Source organism: Populus trichocarpa, chromosome 5, assembly GCF_000002775.5.
Source record: "Populus trichocarpa isolate Nisqually-1 chromosome 5, P.trichocarpa_v4.1, whole genome shotgun sequence".
In the NCBI taxonomy this organism is placed as follows: domain Eukaryota; kingdom Viridiplantae; phylum Streptophyta; class Magnoliopsida; order Malpighiales; family Salicaceae; genus Populus; species Populus trichocarpa.
The window spans coordinates 5,647,862-5,671,134 of NC_037289.2; the positions used below are offsets into that span (position 1 = coordinate 5,647,862).

A 23,273-nucleotide genomic window follows, 5' to 3' on the forward strand; every position below is an offset into this window, starting at 1 on the left:
CGACGAAGATAATTTTGAAAAAAAATATATCAAAAAAAGAAAACACGAAAAAAACTGGAAAAAAATCATGTGAGGAAAAATTGTATCAATCCATAGTGTTTTGTGATGAAAAACTTGTATTTACTTGTAACTGCAATTCTTAATCAGCTTAATATTTAAAAAATAAAATTGACAAAGACAATTTTAGAAAAAAACATAACAAAAACAGAAAAAACCATGTGGAAAAAAACACTATAGCAATCAACAGTAATTTTCGAAGTTACAGTGTTTTCCTCACATATTGTAACTGTAATTTTTAACCAGCTCAATATTAAAAAATAAAATAAAAAAAGATAATTTCGGAGAAAATTATATATATAAAAAAAACCATGCGGAGAAACACTGTAGCAATTAACAGTGTTTTAAAGAAAAAAATTACAAAACTAAATTTTTAATCAGCTCAATATTAAAAAAAAATCTACAAATATAATTTTGAAAAATAAAAAAATAAAATTGAAAAACTATTTGGGAAAACACCGCAGCAATCCACGGTATTTTAAAGAAAAAAAATTACAAAGTGAAATTTTTAACCAGGTCAATATTTAAAAAGTAAAATCAACAAAAATAATTTTGAAAAAAAAATAAATGCAAAAAAAATAGGAAAGTGGAAAAAAAGTAATTTAAAAAAAAAGAAAAAAAAGGGAAAAAAGGGAAAAGTTGGAAAAAAAATGCAAAAAAAAAGGAGGAATATACCGTGGATTACTGTTGTAATCCACAATGCATTGTATGGGGGAACAGTGATTCTCCCACACCATTTAGAGTATTGTTTGAAAAATATAAAAAAAAAATGGAAAAACTATGTGGGAAAACACCGCAGCAATCCACAGTATTTAATCAGGTCAATATTTAAAAAGTAAAATCAACAAAAATAATTTTGAAAAAAAATAGAAAAGTTGAAAAAAAAGTAATTTAAAAAAAAAACAAAAAAAAAAGAAAAAGGGAAAAGTTGAAAAGAAAAATGCAAAAAACAAGAAGAAAAAAACACTGTAAATTACTGTTGTTATTCATATTATATTTGGGGGGGTTGGGGGTTTGGGGGGAGTGATTCCCTATTGTTAATTGAGTTATTTTACACTTTGATTATGCTTAATTGTAGGGAAACTTCTCCAATATTGCTACCGACCACATGTCTTATTCGAGAAAATGCCAAGACTATGCAAATGGCACCTAGAAAGATAAGAAAACTATATACATTAAAGAAGTCAAAGACGACGACGACTATTACAGCTGCAGCCTGCAAGGAATACCCATTTGATTGATTGATTCTCTTTTATACGGCTAAAAACTGGTTCTTTTGTTTTTATTTGTATCATTTCGTGTGGAGATGAAGCCCATGGATAATTATTTTCTGTAGTATTTCATTGCTCAAGCACAGTACCACAGACTAAAGTATTTTGACCGACAGGTTAGGTGGGGCATCTTCTTTGCAAATTCCTAGGACTCTCTGTTTGACAGGGTATAAATATGTCAACGATGCACTGGATCATCACCTGCAAATACGAAGAAGAAAGACAGGAGGAGTAAAAGAAGAAGGATGTCATGTAAGTAACTTAAGCATTCAACTTCTTTCTTAATTCTCCTTCTTATCTAACTAATCTGGGTCTGTGCAAGAATTAAAACTGTTCTTTCTCTCCTTACCTCTCTCATATTTCGATTTGTTTCAAGTTTAATTGATTATGTGCTTAGCATCAATGTATGTTTTGTGTGCCTGTATGCTTTCATTTTCCACCTTATTAAAGATTTTCTGCAAGTCCACCTCTTAGCATCGTTTCATTCAAATCACTAACATTCCTTCCTTCCTTTCTTTCTCTCTTGAAGAGTGAGCCTCTCTTCCTTTAATTTCTGCAAGGTATTGCGAAGAAAAAAAACAGTTCTCAATTTAATCAAAAGTTAGATTCTTATTAAATTATATTTTAGGTGTTGTTTACTAGCGTACGTTAATCCTGTTTCCTAATATTAATTAAGTCATATAGTCTTGAAAAGGTTAAAATAACCCCTAATTGTTAGATAGCTAATAAAAGTTGAAATCAACTTACTTTCTAAATTATAATTTAAGCTTTTTAATTGTTTGGTGGAATATTAATTATTAATTATGATTAAGAAAGCATACATAGAGTTGATTAAAAAAAAATCTTGATTAGTCTGATAGATATCAAAAGGAGAACGAGGAAAATATATAGAAGAGAGGAACATACTCAAATTTTAGTTTTTTCAGTAATCAATACAACACAAGAGAGTAACTCTCAAAATCCAGGAACCCAAATTAACACAAAAATCACCTCACGGAAACTATCTTGAAAAATAATAAGAGAAATCTCTCTCTCTCTCTCTCTCGCTCTTGAGGTTGTATATTTCACAGTTCTAGGCACTCGTATTGATAATTCTACGTCTCTCTCTCTCTTGAGGTTGTATATTTCACAGTTCTAGGCACTCGTATTGATAATTCTACGCAAATTGGTGGAATGTATGCACGCAATTTGCTAGCCTCTAAAGTGGACTTTTCTTTCCATTTACTCTGTATCTTTCTTACCATCACTGTTAAGTTGACTAGAAAAGTATATCACCGGCCAAAAGTATATTCAGTACCATGCATTTGCCACCATTTTTCACTCTAACTGGAGTTTGATCCGTTCAAGGTCAATAATACAACAACGCTTATTAAGGGTTTGAAAGGAAAATACGAGAGAGAATAAATGGAAAATACGAGGGAAGTGGGCTATCAGAAAGTTTGCTTTGGCTATTTAATGGTGATAGTCAACTGGGACTTTTCGCGAGCTATAAATTTGATATTAGAAATTTTAAAAAAGAGGAGTTAAAATGGAGCATTGCTATATCCTCAAGGGTTACGAAAAAAAAAAATATATATATATATATATATATATATATATATATATATATATGGTAAACTATATTTCACAAAAACGATTGCACACACACCACAAGAAATGAACCAATCATTAGACTTTGGACTAAAATTATAGACCACATCCCTTCCATGTGGCAAGCACCTCCCTTGGACAAGGAAAATAATGGATCATAGGATAGGATAGGACAAATACATCACCATCAGCTTTGTTACATTACATCAAACTAATTTATGTTAGAGAATAATATAAATCATATCCTGGGACCTCACCTAACAGCTTAAGCTATTGGGTTGAGATGGTTCTTTGACATGGTATCAGAGCCTTGATGACCAAGCGGTCACGAGTTCGAATCTCACCATCCCCATTTATTTGATAAAAATTAAGCACAAGGTAATGTGGGCCTGTGCAAGTTTCAAGCCCAAAGGGCTTTCACTTGAGGGGGTGTGTTAGAGAATAATATAAATCATATCCTGGGACCTCACCTAACAGCTTAAGCTATTGGGTTGAGATGGTTCTTTGACAATTTAAAAATATAAAAAAAATTTAATTTAAAACAAATAAAAATATAAAATATTTTTATTTAAAAAACACTTTAAAAAAAAAACTAGCTCTATAAATATTAAAACAGTGTGTGGGAACGCGGTTGAAATTACATTTCTCAAAAATTTAAAATTTTTTTTTATATAATTTTTTTATATATTTTTATATATCAAAACTAATTTTTTAAAAATTATATATTTTAATATATTTTTTTAAAAAAAAAAACTCCTTACCAAACTAACAAACACATGTACCACAGCACTTTCTCACTATCTGCCAAAGAAACGCAGGCCCGAAAGAGATCAATCCAAGCAAAACACACTGGAAAACCATCTATCCAAAAAATCACCACCATTAACTTCACTCACGTGTTCTTTTGCCATTATCATAGACAATGAGAAATGATCATTTCTTACTTGATTATTCTAGCAAAACACACTGCAAGTAGTGTGCCACTACTTCTTCACATGTTGTTAAAATTACTTCTTTTTTATTCTTATAAATTTGAGGCACGGATGCGTTTCATTTCAAGAATCAAAATTTCTAATAATTTAGGATTTACCTTATTATTTTAGCCCTTTTTTTATTATTATTAACTAAAGCCCGCACTACTTGCAGTCAAATCAATTTCTTTTTCACATAAAAAAATTGAATTGGTTAATAATGTGTGTTTTAGTTGAAAAATTATAAACAGTATAGGGATTAATTTTATATGACCGATTAACTTAACAATTCTAAAATTAACCTAAATAACTTATAAATAGTTGATTTAAAAAATTCAAGGTAATATTTTTTTAAATTGAGATGGTGACCTATTAAATTGACTTGCGCTAACTCGGCTTAATTATCAAATCTAAAATTGAGGTTATTAGATCATGATAACCTAATAAAAAATAAATTAAAACAAATTATGAAGATAAATTCTCAATTAATCTTAAGTTAAATAATAATATTGAAAAAAAATAATTAAAAAAATATAAAATTAAAAATAATTTAGGTCAATTAAAATTAACATGCCAAGCTTGTAAAATAAATTATGAATATAATTTTTTTTTTAAAAAAAAACATGTTTATTGTGAATAGTGTTTTGTGTGGAGTTGCTTTTCTAATTTTTTTGTTAATGTGAATTTTTTAACTAATTTATTAAAGATATCATAATAGCCAGACCCTAATTTTTTTAAGATTTTCTTTCATACCTTTCATTGATTAATTTCCTAAAAAAATGCAATAACTTACTTATACAGGGAAAAAAATGAATTTACGTCCACTCAAAATGTCAAATGTTAAATATCTAAAAGAATCTAGTGGACCGTGAAGGTCAAAATAGAGCCCCGACTGTTAATGCTCTATTCTGAGCAAATGGACCAACACCACCCCACCATCACATGCAGATTCAATGCTTTCAATGGCAGAAGAATACATTGTGCTATGCGAGACTTGTCATGTGAGTAGTTTTTTTAGACTTGTGAGGTGGAAATCAACTTTGTGTGATCTTCTTCTTCTTCTTCTTCTTCTGGTAATGAAATGAGGAATTTTGGAATGTGTGGTTTTATTGACTTAATTAAGATGTTTTTCATCAAAATCAACGCTTTTATTGATTGCAGCTTTGCCGTCGTTATGGGCAATCCTTCTGTTTTTCTTGTTTCTACTGTGCCCTGCTACTTCAAGCCTTCACGGTCGTCAGAGTGGTTCAACCAAATTTAGACACCAAGAAGTAGTGGCACGCCATGGTGCTGTTGCTACTGATGATGGTAGATGTTCCAGAATTGGGATTGATGTTCTTCGTGAAGGAGGACATGCTGTTGATGCAGCTGTAGCTGCTTCACTTTGTTTGGGAGTTGTGAGCCCAGCATCAAGTGGCATCGGTGGAGGAGCCTTTATGCTTATCAGACTTGCCAGCGGGGAGGTACATGCCTATGACATGAGAGAAACTGCGCCAATGCAAGCTTCTGAGGTACTGAGGATTCTGACAAGTCTTTCCTAGAATATATGTGATGACCATCTTGAGTACAAAATATCGACACCAATAAAGGGAAAACATGCATGTTACAATTTGGCACATCAACAAATGAATAGTAACAGGTTTTTCCTTCATTTTTTTTCATTGATTTGGCAGTATTTTGGAGTATGGCGATTCCTTCCTCTCTCCATCGTGTTCTTCCCAATAAACCAGTAGTGTTTTCAGAACATTCGGAGTCAATATATATGTGTGTGTGTGTGTGTGTGTGTGTGTGTGTGTGTAGTAATTTAGTTTACCTCACTTGCATTAGCTGCTGTCCAAGTAATATTGCTGATTGGTAATTGCCACTGTTTTAAGTCTTGTTTTGTTGATAGATGCACATCCACTTTGTAGAGAGCTTCCACTGGAGGCAAACGGAATTTTTCATTTGAAAGATCCAGCAAGGGCTGAATGTCGCCATCTGCCATGCTTTTCAGTCCTTTTATTGAAAATTCAACCATTTATTGTCTGGCATTTCTCGATTTATCCCCCAAGAATACAATTTCTCCATATGGTTCAAATCTTCTGCATATGCTTTCACATTCAGGCCATGCATCTTGATATGGTGTGCATCGATTTATCACCAAGGAAATTGGGGGCACGACGCAGCCTATTGTCCATATATTTTTGAATTGCTTCTAATATTGATTTTGCAAATGCAATGTGCCTTGTGCTAAAACCAAGACACTTCTAGAAACTATATCTAATAACTTTTTTGTTGCAAATATACTTTTCTGCTTTCATGTTTTCATTTTGTTTTATTTGTTGGGAAAACTGATAGTTTCTAGATTGATAGGTTTCTGTACTGTGCTATGTTCTAAATAATTTGTTCAACCATTTTTTGCAGAATATGTATGATGGAAATGATACTCTAAAAGCAAGAGGCGCCCTATCCATAGCTGTCCCAGGGGAACTTGCTGGCCTTTACAAAGCGTGGAAACAGCATGGAAGGCTCCCATGGGAAAGGCTTGTAAGGCCAGCTGAGAAGCTAGCTCGCAGAGGATTCAAGATTTCACGATACCTCCGCATGCAGATGGAAAAGACACAATCAGGTATCTTGGCAGATGAAGGGCTTCGCAACGTATTTACATCAAATGGTGATCTCTTGCAACAAGGTGATATCTGTTACAACAAGAAACTAGCAGACACGTTAAGAAAAATTTCAAAAGGAGTGGAGGCCTTTTATAATGGACCAATAGGTTTCAATTTGGTAAGAGATATTCAGAAACTTGGGGGGATACTGACAATAGAAGACTTGCAGAGGTATAAAGTCAGAGTTAGAGAACCCATCATCACTAACATCCTAGGCTACAAAATAATTGGAATGCCTCCCCCTTCTTCAGGGGGTGCTTCAATGATGCTTGTAAGTGCACCTCTGTGCCTGTTTATCTTCTGACTTTAGAGAGCAAAAATAAAAAAAAAAACACCAATAATCTAGGATCACTGTTCCCTTTGCCACAGATTCTGAACATTCTTGCCCAATACGGAGTGCCGGAAGGCATTTCTGGTCCCCTTGGGTTCCATCGACTAGTTGAATCTTTAAAGCATGCGTTCGCTGTGAGGATGAAGCTTGGCGATCCTGACTTTGCTGATGTTGCTCAAGTCGTATCAGATATGATCTCTCCAAAATTTGCAGAAGAGTTGAAGAAAACCATTTATGACAACATGACTTTTGATCCTGGTCATTATGGTGGCAGGTAAACAGAGTAGCAACTGTAGCATAAAATTTGTTTTTGCACACAAATAACTGAATATTTTCTAATATACAGTTCCTTTTATGTTCATGTTCAATTGCAAGAACCTGTAAAATTTTATGTTGATTAGGAGTGGATGATCCTGAAAACCATTGTTAGATGATAGGTAGTTCATTGCTTGATTATGTTATTGAATTTTTCTTCAAAACTTACACGGTGCATTTTCTAATTCTTCACATGATCCATTCGCTGGGTGGTTTGGAAAAAAGAACATGATGGGCAATTCATTGCTTTATAATGTTACTGAGAGAGGCAAAGTAGTTCCTCCAGATTGTCCAAACTCCCAACATTTTCAGTATTGTGGCATGTGCTGAAAGATGCAGTATAAATTATGCTGACAATCTATATTCTGTACCTATCATCTTTACCAAGTTCTGCGTTTTGACAGGTGGAACCAGATTAATGATCATGGCACGAGTCATATATCCATTGTAGATAGTGAGCGGAATGCTGTCTCCATGACCAATACTGTGAATTCATACTTTGGGACACAGATACTATCTCCAAGTACAGGAATAGTTCTGAATAATGAAATGGATGATTTCTCCATGCCTGGGAATAATACTGGGCATGTTCCGCCACCTGCACCTCTTAATCTCATCAGGCCTGGGAAGAGACCATTATCATCCATGACACCTACTATTGTGCTGAAGGTCTGCTGCTTTGTGATTTCTTTTGCTCAAGTTATAATTGATCCCATATTTACTCTATTCGGAGGCTCCAGATGGCCAATTATGATTTCCAACATTTTAAAGGCTTAGGGGGCAGGGGTTTCCGGTCTCAAATGAATCATAGCGCCGGCCCACAGTCATGCTCAAACAGATACAGACTGTGATACTCGATTCTAAATTGTATATGAACTACTATTATGTTTATATATAATTCCATTTAAATTTTGACCCTGATACCATCCTTGTTTATCATTATTTTAAGACCTTATGCACATTTTAACACTGCAATTTTTTTTGTCTTGTGCATCCCTCCACAGGACGAGCAACTGAAAGGTGTGGTAGGCGCAAGTGGGGGATCCATGATCATTGCTGGGACTACGGAGGTTCTCTTAAATCATTTTGCGAAGGGAATGGATCCACTCTCTTCTGTCTTGGCTCCAAGAGTCTATCATCAGGTTTTATGTAATCCCAAGCTGCTAAATTCTCTCTTTTACTGCTTTTGCAAGCACACTAAGTTTAGTAGCTTTGCATTTTTAGCCTTTGTGTGATCTCCTGAGATTGGAGGAACTCCTGAAAGACATTTTCTTGAAAAATTTATGGATGGGATGGGATCTAGGTTTACATGCAATTCACCCCTCTGGGAATGGCATGCCGATTCCTGGTAAAGCTGATCTAGTCTTAGCTTTTGTAGAATAAGTTATTGTAGAAGTTGCATCAAGACGTTCCACTCTGCCTTTATAAAGAGGTGTATCTTTGTTTGTGAAAAAAGATCCCACGATCGAGTATTAGCTGATTTCCAGCCTTACCTGAAATCTGATAGCTTTTTTTTCTCTTAATTGTGATTAACTTATGAGTGGGCTTCATTTCTAACCTTACCAGAAACCTGATAAAATGTTACACGTGTATGCAGCTAACTCCCAACGTAGTACAGTATGAGAATTGGACAACAGTGTACGGCGACCACTTCGAACTCTCTGCGGATGTCAGGGCATTCCTCCAGAAAAGAGGCCATGTCCTGAAAGGCATTGCTGGTGGAACCATTTGCCAATTTATTGTTCAGGATTTAGAGACTACAGAAGGAAATAAACTCATGGGAAAGCTAGTAGCAGTTAGCGATCCAAGGAAAGGAGGGTTGCCTGCTGGTTATTAAAGTCGTGAGCTGATTTTAGATTAATTAGTTAAGTAATCCACGGCGTTCTCCCTATTTTGCCCCTCCCAACACAAAAATAAAGCCTTGGAATTGGTATTTTTGTCTTCTTATATGATCTCAAATGTCTTTTGAAAAATCATTGGGGGAATAGATGTTTTTTTTTTAACAGTGGAAGTTCTAAAATAACCTTATAGACAACAAAAAAAAAAAAATTCACAGACTTTGTCTTTATTTTATTTTAAATGAACATTAAAAGTACTTAAAGGGTATCGGGATCAATTTTTTTTTTTTTTTGTTATTTTAGTTGAGGTGGCATTTTTATTTTTCTATATTATAAAATATTTTTTAAAAATAAAAATTGTTGCGTGTTATGAGCACACTTCAATAAGTGGATATTATTTGTGTCTTTTGGATCAGCATATGACAACCAAATATCATCTTTTCTTGTCTCTTTGGAAGTGATATTTGATCCATTTTAACGTGTGGTGACAAATAATGGATAAATTGTCACCTCTTCTCCTTTAAAAAGTATACATTAGTCCCTTTTTTTATTTCAATTCTAGTTTTTATTCTTTTGGGTTTTATTTCTTTTCTATTTTATAAAATTTTATTGTTTTTAATTTTATTTTTCAATTAAAATTTATGATATATTATTTTTTTCAACTTGATCTTAATTTTTTTGATTTTTTTGTCAAAGTTTTTTTTATTTAACTTTCTAGTCGAAGAATTTGTGTTGCCCCTCATTTATTTTTTATTTTGATTTTTACCCTCGTTCTTTTAATTATATTTTTTTTATTTAATATCATTTTGTGCTTTCGGTCTAATGAGTCAAGTTACGAGTTTGAAATGTTGATGCAGGGCATCGTCATTTTTTTTCTCATTTTCATTCCAATTTCATTGTTTGACATTATTTTTTTATATAAAAAAAAGATTGACTTTATGGTTTTTCTCAATTTTTTTATTAGGTTATCTCGATCTCAAGACCTGGACCATGGGTTTTGCAGGTTAACATGTTCCTTACTACCAAGGTTACATGTCTATCATGCTAATTCGGGTTCACTTGGGTCAATTTATTTTTTTATCCAATTTTATACTTCCAATGTTTTTTTTCCAGGTTGCTATGCTATTTATTTTTATAAGAATTTTATATGTGTTACTATCGCTGTATATTTTTTAATTATCTAATTAAAATAGAATCAATTTATTAAACTCATTCGAACTTGTAACCAAAAATTATTTATTTTTCTTATTTTTTTTAAACGTGCTTGCGTCACCTAGAATATTACTAGCTTTTTATTTTGTTTATTTAGCATTTTTTGAATTGAAAGTTTTTTAAAATGATTAATATGTATTTAATTTTTGAAAATATTATTTTGATTCATATATAATTGTTTTTATGTTTTATATAAATTAACTTTATTTTTTAAAATAATTTTTTTTTACTATGTGCAGGCTTACTTGATATTTTATTCAGTTAGTTTCATGTTTATGTTTATTTTCATTGTTATTTGGTTGAATACAAAATTTATTTTAATAAAAAAAATTTAGTAAACATAATCGAGTGAATGTTCTATGTAACAAGATCAAATATCTTGATATATATATATATATATATATTATTTTACTTATTTTTCATCTACTTACACATATATTTGATTTGATTTGGATAAGTTTTTTTTTTATTTGCACTTAAAAACAATTACGTATAAAAACACGTCAATCAAGCATGTATATCCCTTTTTTAAAATAAAAAATTCAATCAACAGTGCAACACGAGTTAAAAAGCCAATACAAAACTCTAAACATCGTGGATAAAACATTGCACACACGGATATTATTCATGATCTGACATTTCATTGTGGATTTGTTGTTCAAAATTTTTCTTTTTAAAATTTTGGCACTCAAACTTATTTTGCATGCTTGCATTTTTTTTGGACCAAATTAAAGGATAATTAAATCAAATTTGTTGATTGAAAAAAAATTGAAAGGCGAAGGACCAAAGTAGAAAAAACACTACAAATAGGTGATGGTTTCAAAGTTCTCAGAAAAAATTTAATTGAGGCTTGATAAATTAATAGCATGCTTGTTTTTGTATTTTAAAAATATTTTTTGACAAAAATTGAAGTTTTTTGTTTTTACTTTAAATTAATTTTGTTAGTGTTTTCATTTCATTTTGATATGCTGATATCCAAAATAAATTTTTTAAAATAAAAAATTATTTTAATTTATTTTTTTAAAAAAATACTTTAAAAAATAATTGATATTACAATATTAAACAAGCTCTAACTCAATAACTTCCCGACTACAAAGCAAGTTAACTCAAGAACTCATTGATACAAGATTTAACTCGCGTCAAGTCAAAGAAAAAATCTGATTTTTTTTTTATATGGAAATGAGGTGTTAGACTAATTTTTGTGAAATCAAGCTGGGTTAATCATCTCACATCAATCCCATAAAATCTATAAGGATCAACACCCGGATAGGCCTAATTTATATAGTGGAAAACCAACCTTGAGATTAATTAAAAAAAAAAAAAAAAACAGGCGGGATAACCTTCCGTCCCAAAAATTCGCCCACAGTAATCCTTCCAACAGTTACTTTGGCGCCAAAAATTTCAAAAACACTAAATTAATAATTAATTCCTAAACAATTAATTAGCCCATCAATCAAATCAATCGAAAGTCATAATAACCCATGCCCTATTCTCTATCCTTGCCCTACTTTATTCCACATAAATAAATTAATAAACCCTATTTTTTCCAGCACTTTTTAAAAAGATAGAGTGTTTGAAAAACCAAAAACACACTCTGCCTCTCAGTGTTTAGTATTGGGAAGATAATTAATTTTTAAAGTGTTTTTTTTTTAATATATTAAGCTAATATTTTGTTTTTATTTTTAATATTAATATATTAAAATAATTTAGAAATATAAAAAAATTACTTAAGAAAAAAATTAAAATTCTTGACATTCCCGCGGCAGCCGCTTTGACAAACGGTTTTCTTATAAAAACAACTCCGTGTGCCACTCTCAGTAAAGCTTCACCCTTTCTAAAACAAGAAACTTAAGCCTCTCCTTTTGTTTCTCTGTTTTTTTTTTTTTCCTGCTAAAAGCTTGAATATTTTTTGATGACAAGAGTCGGGAAGCGGCAGAGACCGGCGAAATCGACGGCGGGGGTGAAGGAGGAAGCTGCGGAGAATGGTGGGTCTGAGGAGGAAGTGAAGGAAAGTGGGGGTTTAGTTGAAGGTAGTGAAATTGAAGGGAAAGTGGAGGAAACTTGTCATTTCGATAAGTCAAAGGATGTCTCAAATAAGGGGAATAGGGAGTGGAAGGTAAAGGAGAGTGAGAGTAGAGTTAGTGAAGAAGAAAGGGAAGGTAATGGTGTGGAGGAAGGGCGAGAATGTGATCTGAAGGAGAATGCGAATAAGGGTAAAAAGAAAAAGAAGGGAAAGAAGAAAGAAAGTGATAATGAGAAGGAGAAGGAGAAGGTGAAAGAAGGGAATGATGAAAAGGGGGTCTCATCTGTTGTGAAAGAGAAGAAAAGGGTGAAATTTGCTGAGAAAGAGGTGGCGAGTGTGGAAGAAGGCGAATTTGGTGATAAAAGTGAAGTGCGGTTTGTGAAGCAGGAAGAGAGAGGGTTTGCTTGGAAGGAAAAACAGGAGGCTGGTACTGAGGAAGAAGAAGAGATAGCCGTAGATAATGGAAAAGAAGGTAAATTAGATGGGAAAAGGGAAGAGAAAGGGAAAAGGAAGAGGGAGAAGAAGGGAGGTAAATTGAGGAATCAGGAGGTGGATGATGAGGAAGGGAAAGAGATTGGAGAGCTGGGAGTTGAAGGGAAGGAAAAAGTGAAATTTGTTGAGAATGAAGGAGAGAACAGTGAAAAGGGTGAGAAGAAGGGAGCTGAATTAGGTAATGAGGAGGAGACTGTTGTCGGCGTGGAAGAGAATGGAGGTCCATTAAAGAAGAGGCCGAGGAAAAATGAGAAAAAGGTGAATTATGCTGAGATTGATAGTGCATTAGATGAGGTAGTGTTTGGGGAGAAACATAGGAAGAGCCAGAAGGAGGATGGAGTCTCGGATAGTAGAAAGAAGAAAGCACTCTTGGAGAATGATGGGCTGCAACGTGAGAAAAAGAGTGAAAATGGTGATGTAAACAACGAGGAGAAGGGAACTGCATTGGGTAATGAGGAGGTGGAGAGTGAGGAGGGGAAGGAGACTGTTGTTGGTGTGGAAGAGAATGGAGGTCCCTTAAAGAAGAGGCTGAGGAAAACTGAGAAAAAGGTGAATTATGCTGAGATTGATAATGCATTAGACGAGTTAGTGTTTGGGGAGAAGCATAGGAAGAGCAGGAAGAAGGTGGGAGTCTCGGAGAGTAGACAGAAGAAAGGGGTCTCGGAGTGTGATGGATTGGAAAGTGAGAAAAAGAGGGAAAACGGTGATGTGAATAGTGGGACAAAGAGAGCGAGTCAAAAAGGGAAGAAGAAGCAGGAGGCGCAGGAGAAAATTAAAGGAGAAGAAGAAATGGAAGAAAGTGGTGAAGGCAAAGGTGAAGGAGATTCTTTGGTGATTTGCACTGGGACAGGTCATGGGCCCAGGAGTCAGAAAGAGCAAGCTGGGCAGAACAGCAAATCCTGGCGCACTAGTCAGGTAACTAATCTATTTGGTTTATTGTTGATATTGTCTGTTTGATTAATTAATGGCTGTTTACGTCCCGGAATTTGGATTTGCAGTTCACTGAGGAAGCGTGTTTAATGTGCCACCAATGCCAGAGAAGTGATAAAGGCCGTGTCATTCGATGCCTGAAATGTAAAAGGAAGCGCTATTGTATCCCCTGCTTAACAAAATGGTATAGTTTACGATTATTTGCATTATCTCTTGTAATCTTTTGTTCTCTCATTGTGCGTGTATACAAATATATTTGTTAAGGGTGGTGTTTTTTAATCTAAATTAACTCTCAATTATCCATTTAATGTAAGATATTGATTTGTAGTTCATGCTATCGTTTGCTGTGAATTTCATGAATTTGTATGTTATTACTTAGCTTGTGCTTTCCTTTTCTCATGCATGCTTATGCTTGTGAAATGTTATAATGGGGCAAACTTATCGTGCTTTGGTTCTTTTCTTCTATCCGAGATTTATTTTGTTTTTCAACGAAAATTTATGGAGGAAATAGTTAACTGTTAGAACACGTGATATCGTGCATGATCTGTGTGTACTGATAGATCTAATCCAATTTTAATCCAACTCATTCGTAACATTACATTCTGGATACAAGTAATTAGCATATGATGTACTGTTTTGAAATTTTAGCACCTGCTTGGACAATCAACAAGAAAATGACATAGCTTAGACATGTTTTAGTGAGGTTCAATCATCTTGAAAATGTCTATGGTTCAATCCCTCTAACATTGATTTTGTTGCTTAAGGAACTCTTGGTTTATGTAGGTATCCTAAGATGACAGAGGATGATATTGCAAGTGCTTGTCCAGTTTGTCTTGGAAATTGCAACTGTAAATCTTGTTTGCGTCTAGATGCGCCAGTAAAAGTATGTTCTCTAATTTTGCAGATCAATCTTCTTTATGTATTTGTTAATGGTTTTAATTGTAAGCGTGAGATGTAACAACTTTACCTCTTGTCTGCAGGACCTGAAAAATTTAAACCTGGAAGTAAGCGAAGAAGAAGAAGTGCAGCACTCTAAGTTTTTACTTTGTTCACTTCTTCCATTTCTGAAGCGGTTAGATGCAGAGCAAATGACGGAGAGAGAAATTGAGGCTAGGATAAGGGGTATTCTTTTGTTTCAAATATTTGAAATTAATTTCATAAGCAATAAATATTTTTCAATGATTCTGTTTAAATTTCAAAATGGTCTTCGTTTAAGTATGCCTGAAATTGATAAAAATGAAATTTTGTATAAAAAAGTGTTGCTCTTATGGGATGAAATGATTGTCTGTTGTTTTGATGGTCAAATTCCCAAGTCTTGTGATTATTTTTTCTTTATTTGTCATGATTTGTGTTTTAAGAATAAATCTTTTCATTATATATTATGTTCTGTGTTTTTCTTCTTGATTGGATGTAGAAGACCTTTCTTTAGTTGTACTTGCAGTTACTCCAAACTAAAAGTTGCATTAACAAAAGATTGGTTATAGATTTTTAAGAAATTAATCATGGCATGCACTCTATGCATGTGCTTGTGCTGCTTGTTGGTGCAGAGATGTCTGTTTATCTATGTTTTATGATGAGCATGCTTTATGAATGAGTGGGTAGCTGAAGGGTGCTTGTGCTTCTACGTCTAGAGAGTTGGCCTTCTTGCTTGTCAGATCACAAATAGTTTATTTCTGCAGGTGTACCGCCTGCAGACTTACAGATAGAAAATGCTAGCTGCCCTGCAGATGAACGCATGTTCTGGTAAGTTCTTTTTTAGATATCAGCGTTTCTCACCATTTCTTTTTCTAGGTAAGATTTGATACTAACCCACCTTTTGTGTTTTTTTTTCAGTGATAATTGCCGAACTTCTATTTTTGATTATCACAGAAGTTGCTCAAATTGCTCTTCTGATCTTTGTCTTCTCTGTTGCCGTGAGATCCGTGCTGGATGCTTGCAAGGTGGTGGGCCGGATGTGGTTATGGAGTATATTGATAGGGGATTTAAGTATATGCATGGTGAACATGAGGAAATAAAAGATGAATTGCTGACTGGTTCGCCTAAAAAGACTGTCTCTGAGGATTTTATAGGGCCAAAGTCTGGATGGAAAGCAAATGAAGATGGAAGCATTCATTGTGCTTGTGGTAGTGGCAATTTACAACTGAAATGTTTGTTCCCAAACACAGAAGTTAATTTTTCAGTTTCAGTTTCAGTTTCAGAGTTGGTAAAGAAAGTTGAAGATGTGTTAAAAAACTGTGAAATTGACTCTGCTAATGCTCCCGTTGAACTACGCATGTGTTTTAATTCGAATGGCAATCGTGATATCTGTAATGGTAACGAGTTGTTAAAAGCAGCATGTCGAGAAGATTCTGATGATAACTATTTGTTCAATCCAAAAGCCAAAGATATCATGGAGGATGATTTGAAACATTTTCAGTTCCATTGGAAGAGAGCTGAGCCTGTGATTGTTAGCAATGTGCTTGAGACTGCTTCTGGGTTAAGTTGGGAGCCGATGGTAATGTGGCGTGCCTTCCGCCAGATCAAACATGAAAAACATGGTACACTTTTGGATGTTAAGGCAATTGAGTGCCTGAGTTGCTGTGAGGTCAGTGTATTTACCTCTTCTTTTTTGTGTTTCAGCGGTGCATTGAAGACAAAATTTTGCCACCTTTTATTGCTTGATTTTGATGTTATTTTCTGATAATCATGGGAGGGTCTAAGTCCACGATCATATAATTCAAATCCACAACAGAAGACTTTCTTTTTACCGAAACTGATTACATAATACAAAGAGCTCGCATAACATTGTATTATAGCATTTCATCCCCATATTGTCTCTCACCAAGCTCGAACCACAGTAGACCTTCCTCATCCTTTCTTCTCCATAACAGTCTCTTTGTGAAGCCTAAAACCCCTTGCTAGTTGCTACATTATCTTTCAACCAAGAACCCATTTCTCATAAAACCTAGCTTTGCCATGGCCGTGCCACTACCATCTGAGCCATCACCAAACAATCGCTGCTCCTAATGCATCTGAGCTATTTCAACCAGCAACCCAAATAATTATCACCGCCATAATAAAAACTCAGCTGCAACATTGCTAATTGAAATTGAATGAGTTTTTCAAATAGTTCTGGCAAATTTTAGGTAGACTTCATTATCTCAATTGATCTCTTTCCTGTTGAGCACAAATATTTTGATGCTATTTTCTGATAACTATGGCTGTGAATCATTCTCCATTTATCTTGATAACTATGCGTGCAATCTGTATTGAAATGTCATCACTTGTTATGATCTTTAGTATGAAGCTCAATTCTTGATGAACGCAGGTAGAAATTAATGTCCATAAATTCTTTACTGGTTACACGGAGGGAAGGTTTGATGGTAAAAATTGGCCTCAGATTCTGAAGCTGAAAGACTGGCCCCCATATAAAACATTTGGTGAAAGTTTGCCACGACATGATGTTGAATTCACCTGTTGTTTGCCCTTCAAGGAGTATACTGACCGCCGCAGTGGACCTTTAAACCTTGCTATCAGGTTGCCTCAGAATTCTTTGAAGCCAGACATGGGGCCGAAGACATATATTGCTTATGGATTTCCTATAGAGCTTGGGCGTGGAGATTCTGTTACCAAGCTTCATTGTGACATGTCTGATGCGGTATGTTTGTTTCCTTTATTCTTGTTCAGATAAAAGAAGATATAGTAGTGACAGAAAGAGAATGAAAGGTTAGAAATCAATAAGAATGACACATCCTTCTGAAAAAGGCTGAAAGGTGAATTCCATAACAAAAGTTATGACAACTTAAAATTTCCTTTCTTAGTGTGCCATGTTCAGTTTTTCTTGGAGGCAACATTTAAATTGTTGACTTACAAAGCCATGCTTTGATTGCTTTTATTCTATTCTGTAGATATCACAGGCTTATATTTGGGAGCTTTGAAAACTATAGTCAGGGATCAGCATCGTGTCTTGTTCCAAATATTGCATAAAAAATCAAGAAAGTGACTTTAAGCAGCATTGGGTATTTTCAGTGGTGATGCTCAACTAACTGTTGTATGATACTCTTTGTATGAGTTGTGTTTGAATTTTTTTTCCAACCTGCTTAGAGAAAAGGTAATATGTTTTGGTCTGCAAACATGAGGTTGCAAACTTGATGCTTGACAGCAAGCTCTCAGTGAGAAAACGGTCAAGAACTGTCAGATTTCTCTCACTAGGATTCTGCTGGGATGGGGCAATGACTAATGGTCTTTTTGTTAATGATAGATTTTCATATATTCTGACAGAAAAATTTAAGACTTGAAATGTGGAATTTTTCCTTTTTCCTGCCAGCAGTGAATCTTGATATTATAGTATCTACATGTGCTGGGGCTGTCAAGACTGGGATCTGAAATAATTATTTAACCTCATGATTGGTCTTTTATTCATGATTATTTTGTGCACAATAAATTTGCTGCTTTAGGTGAATGTTTTAACGCATACTGCTGAGGTATCCTATAACGATGGACAACTTGCTGAGATTCAAAATTTGAAGCTTCTTCACTTCAAACAAGACCAGAGAGAACTTTTTGGATATGATCAGAATGTGGATAAATTTGATGTTAACAAGAATGGTGGTGTTTCTGGTAGGTCACTTAATGATTATGTGTTTATTATCTGGCGAAGTTGATGACCTGACTTACAATTTTCTGTTTAATGGTTCTGCCTTTTCAAATAAATTAGGGAAATCTACTGAGAAGGAAGAAGTGGTTCAAGGCAAAATCTATGAGAGTGGACCTTTAAATTGTGCAAATGAGTTGGAATGGCCTGACGCTTTAGATGGAGGTGCTGTTTGGGATATTTTCCGGAGAGAAGATGTTCCTAAATTGCAGGAATATCTCGATAAGCACTTCAAAGAATTTAGGCATATCCATTGTTGCCCTTTACAAAAGGTAATCGTGTATTGGCTGTCTTGTTTACCTTTGGCCCATGGTCGTGTTATAACTTTCAGATTTGCTTAATTCAAGGGTTTGGTAGAAACAGTCTATATTCCATGCTAAAAAAAACTCTGTTGTGTATCCTAATTCATGGTCAAGAAAATGAATTTTGTGGTAAAACTTTAGGTAACAAGAACACCAGTTATGCACTAATGCTTTACAAAAAAAATCTTGAATTTGTTAAATGGTATATGTTAAAGAAATATTCTAGGGTGGACGTGGAAAGGCACCATGAATGTTATGAATTGGTTGGGGAAAGTTGGGATGAGCATGGTAGCTGATCGAAAAGAGAGACTGTTTCGTCAAAACTGAATTAAATGGGCCAGCTAAATCGGATTACTGCTGGTTGTCTGAATTTGTAGCATAAATTGCTTGCATCCTTGAAGTAACTACATGAACTACTGTTCTTTTGGTGTTGTAGGTTGTTCACTCCATACATGACCAGACATTTTATTTGACTCTAGAGCACAAAAGGAAGCTAAAAGAGGAATATGGTTAGTCCTTTAATGTATATAATAGGTTCAGTCAGTTTCTTTTTTCCTCTTGATTTTGAGGTTTATAATTATGTTACTGACACTGATGTGCAGGCATTGAACCGTGGACATTTGTCCAGAAACTTGGAGATGCTGTCTTTATTCCTGCAGGCTGTCCTCATCAAGTTAGAAACTTGAAGGTAAAATTTGTTCTGTTATATATTTACCTGGAAATTTTGTGTGGCAATTCCTGCTGGTCATTTTTTGAGCAATGAAATTGATGGCAATGCTTTGATCTTGATCATGGAATTAGGCAACGTAGGAGGTTCAGAAATTAACAATGTCTTATTCATGGTCTCCACAACTTTGTTGCTATTTTTTTTTTGGTGTGCTATGGTCCAGTTCCTAAAATTTTAGGATGAGATGGTTCCACTGAATTATTCAGCAGTGTAGATTTCTTTACATCTGATGTGGATGTAGTCCTTTGATGACTTGGTGGAAGTATAATTCTCAAGGTTTCTACTGTAATGTGCTTATGTTTTTTAGGTCTTGTTTTAAAAAATTGAACATTAAATCTGGGAGTTTAATTGCCATTAAGTAGTGAGCTTCCTTGTTCATGTGTTGGTTTATACCAGTGGCACATGCACACAATCAGAAATGCAGACTGATTTTCCATGAAAACTAATTTATACATTTACAGTCTTGCATTAAGGTAGCACTGGACTTTGTCTCGCCTGAAAATGTTGGTGAGTGCATACGTTTGACAGAGGAATTCCGTCTGCTCCCCCCAAATCATCAGGCCAAGGAAGACAAGCTGGAGGTATTTGTAATCTTCCTTTTATGTCTATATAATAATGACAAGTGCTGAAACCCATTTGTCAATCTGAAGGGAATGAGTCTTTGGTCATTGAGATGCTTTCCTTGAAAGTGTTGTGAGTTAGAGAATGGAGTCTTTCATGTACAAGTTGGCCAATTGTATCTGTTGTGAATGTCTCTTTTTGATGCTCTCTTCTTATCCATCCAAAGAGTTAGATCAATTTCTTCATTTAATCATTCTATAACACATTTAATGTAGGACCTCTGAAATCTATAATTTAGAGTTATTCTATGATGATATTCTGGTTAATGCTGAAAAGTTAAGGATCTTGTAATAAGAGAAATTCCACTGGAGTGAAAAGAGTTGATCTGGGGATGAAGTGGGGGCACTACTCGGTTTTTTGAGTAGTCCTGTCGTATTTATACTATGGAGAGTTTTATTTCTCCCTGGTCACCACATGTTTCACAATAGAATAATCTCTGGTGTGCTAGTAAAATCTTGCAATATGATAAACACAAGAAGAATGAAGACCAAGGACTTTCATTGCAAAATAATGAAATACTATAGAATAGCCAAGCCTGTCTGTCCAAATCATTGTTCGAACTGCAAGTGCTGTAACATTGCTCTCAGTATTGCCATCTCTGGTCACAACTGTGATATTCAGCTGCTCTTGATTATTTTTATCATATCCGACACAATCTTTACCTTATGGCACCATAAAAACCCACAACCAGTGGCCATACATTCATTTTTTTGGTTGCACTGCATTTTACTCTTGGTCACTTGTTGATCATGCACTGACTAAATCTAACCTGGCTCGGTTTTTGATGCAGATAAAGAAAATGTTACTTCATGCTGCGAGACGCGCTGTAGATTTTCTGATGAAGGATGGAAAGTGAGTCACTAACCATTCATGCTTGATTTTTAGATTAGTACTCAGCATATTCGTATTTCAGTTCTTTCTTTCCCTTTTTTATTAAATCATTGCCAAAAGGTTTTTTTAAAAATATGCTCATGCCATTAGTTTGGAATGACGCAGCCATGTATTTATGTAGCATTTTGATCCGTCTATGACAGGGCATGGTGTGTAATAAGTGAAAAAATGTATTCATTCTGTCCATAAAAGAATTGCTCATTATATGCAAGTGATTCCACTGAAGGAAAACAGTGAAATGAAATGTTTGAGTATACTAATTGCTCAGTGGAACACTCGATGAAATTAAATTGAGGAGCAAAAAGGAAAAAGATTAAATTTTTGTTGTTGTTGAACGTTATTAAGGTATGCTTTAATCTCTTTTTGTTAGATTACCATGCTGCTGCTGTCGGTAAAGCAACCTTAAACTTTGTAGCCTCTAGGTGCAAATGTGAAATGCAGATGTTTTTCTTTCTGGTCATGTGTCAAGGAGAACTGTTCACTTGGATTATTGGTTCTGAACAATCATTTGCCATGCATTTCATTGTTATTTTCTTTTGTTAAAGCAACCGAGTGTTTGAATTGTTTTATTTCAGAGTGGAGAAAACCGAGAAGGTTTGAGAAAGAGAAGGCTGGGAGGAAGAAGGGGTGACTTGCAGTGTCATCATCCTTAGGCAGGATTTCTTTTTGTTTCAGGTGCTAGTTTTATGTTCTAGGTTCATAAAATAGTCACCGTAAAAAATCTCCTCTGTTCTCATCGTCGTCAGTCGAGTAGATTCTCTTCTGGGATTGTTACCTACTACAGGTTGAACATATAATTTTTGTTGAACGAGATAGAAACAGAGGAAGATGATTTCTGTACAAGGTTTGATTGGCACAGCACTAATGCTGGATGTTTCTAACTAATACTCCGTAAATGCTTGCTTTATATTTACTTATCCCAGGTCATGAGTTTTATTACCCAAAAATTTCAAACTCACTTTACTAATTCTTGTGTTTGAATCTGGATGCAAGCGTCTGAGTAGTCTGCATGACTGAAACAAGAATCGGGACGGCTGAAAATCACGGTTTGTACCTGTTAGTGGTTGTTTTTTAAAAAAATTTATTTGAAAATATATTAAAATAATATTTTTAATATTAATATAAATATATAAATATATTAATTTTACATAAAAAAATTAATTTTTTTAAAAATAAGATTTTAATTGTGTTCCTAAGGTAAATCAGTTATATAGCAATATAAATTAAATTAGTCATTTTCTGAAAATGACTGCCCAATCACCACAGTTGGAATCAGTAATAAAGCATTGGTCTGGACCAGGTCCGATTGGTGTAGCTGGAACACCTTCAGCCTCGGAATGTATTCTTGAATTGCGGGAACCTCCTCTTCAGCCTCGGCAAAGGCAAATATTGAAATCTATCAACCCAATATAGAACTCGCTGGATATGAGCCGCGCTATGACGCAATCAAATTTTTTTTAATATAAAAAAAAATGCTAGTGATGCAAGTATCATTACAAAATAAAAAAAAAATTAAGATTTAAGTTATTGGCTTGGTTGAATTTAATAGGCTTGTTTAATTTAAATAATATAAGTAAAAAATATAATAACAATAATAAAAAAATTGATAAAAAAATTAACAACATAAAAATAACTATGAAACTTGTTGAAGGTAAACTAAATAAAACTATAAAATTTAATTATCAAGTAATTCAATTTTGAAAGTTGAATCTAAAAAACATTAATTAAAAAAAACAATAAAAAAAAAACTCAAAGTTAATTCTTGTTAACTAGCCTTGCAATCTGACATATCATTAAGATAAACTCATGGAAAGAAAAGTAAAAATAAAACACAAAAACTAATTTTTAATAAATCAAATGTTAAAGGAAAAATTGAAAATAATAATAATAATGGATCTAAAAAAACAATTTTTTTTTAAAAAAAAACAGAGCTAAATTTGATATAAAAATAATCTCTGATGAAATTGAAAACAAAATTCAATTAGGATCAAGCAATAATAAAAAAAAATAAGGACCAAATTTGATATAAAAAATAAATGAGATTAAATAATAAGGGATGAAATTGAAGAAAAAATCAATAAAAAAGATTTTAAAAAAAACAAAGCAAATAGCAATAAAAAAAAAACCAAATTGGATAAAAAAAATAAATGAAAAGACACATTTATTTTTTGAAAATGAGAAGATAAAAAAAAGAGAGAATAGAAAAAAAAATTCATCAGAACCCACAATCACTACTTTGTTGTGTACATAGATAGCAACAACAAAAAAATCACAGCAAGATACTTTCAATACCACTTTGAAATACTATGTTTTGACATGGAATGACTCTGCACGTGTCGCTTAAAGAGCATAAGTATCATCCACGCCAATAATTTTTTTAAAAAAAAATTATAATTTTTTCACTCCACTCAACTTTTTAAT

General features: G+C 33.8%; 2 protein-coding genes across 4 annotated transcripts; both read left to right on the top strand.

Moving 5' to 3' along the window:
* The first annotated feature begins 1,313 nt into the window (after window positions 1–1,313).
* On the top strand, window positions 1,314–9,188 carry LOC7477120 (glutathione hydrolase 1). Of its 2 annotated transcripts, none has more exons than XM_024602412.2 (7): window positions 1,314–1,580; window positions 5,051–5,400; window positions 6,293–6,808; window positions 6,907–7,142; window positions 7,588–7,852; window positions 8,188–8,325; window positions 8,781–9,188. In XM_024602412.2, the coding sequence occupies exons 1-7, from the start codon at window positions 1,574–1,576 to the stop codon at window positions 9,018–9,020; spliced, it is 1,752 nt and encodes a 583-aa protein (XP_024458180.1). In that variant the 5' UTR covers window positions 1,314–1,573; the 3' UTR covers window positions 9,021–9,188. The 2 variants fall into 2 exon arrangements, with proteins under 2 accessions (XP_024458180.1, XP_024458179.1); XM_024602411.2 differs by lacking the exon at window positions 1,314–1,580 and adding an exon at window positions 4,734–4,890.
* A 1,633-nt stretch (window positions 9,189–10,821) lies between these two features.
* On the top strand, window positions 10,822–21,774 carry LOC7477121 (lysine-specific demethylase JMJ25). 2 transcript variants are annotated; one of them, XM_024600729.2, is made up of 14 exons: window positions 11,579–13,663; window positions 13,747–13,862; window positions 14,462–14,561; window positions 14,659–14,800; window positions 15,358–15,421; window positions 15,512–16,262; window positions 16,986–17,315; window positions 18,115–18,277; window positions 18,375–18,583; window positions 19,050–19,122; window positions 19,216–19,301; window positions 19,802–19,921; window positions 20,752–20,813; window positions 21,428–21,774. In XM_024600729.2, exons 1-14 carry the CDS (start codon window positions 12,146–12,148, stop codon window positions 21,450–21,452), a joined length of 3,759 nt encoding a protein of 1,252 aa, XP_024456497.1. In that variant the 5' UTR covers window positions 11,579–12,145; the 3' UTR covers window positions 21,453–21,774. The 2 variants fall into 2 exon arrangements, with proteins under 2 accessions (XP_024456498.1, XP_024456497.1); XM_024600730.2 differs by lacking the exons at window positions 18,115–18,277; window positions 18,375–18,583; window positions 19,050–19,122; ... (2 more) ...; window positions 20,752–20,813; window positions 21,428–21,774 and adding an exon at window positions 17,566–18,108 and having other exon boundaries at window positions 10,822–13,663.
* Window positions 21,775–23,273: the final 1,499 nt, after the last annotated feature.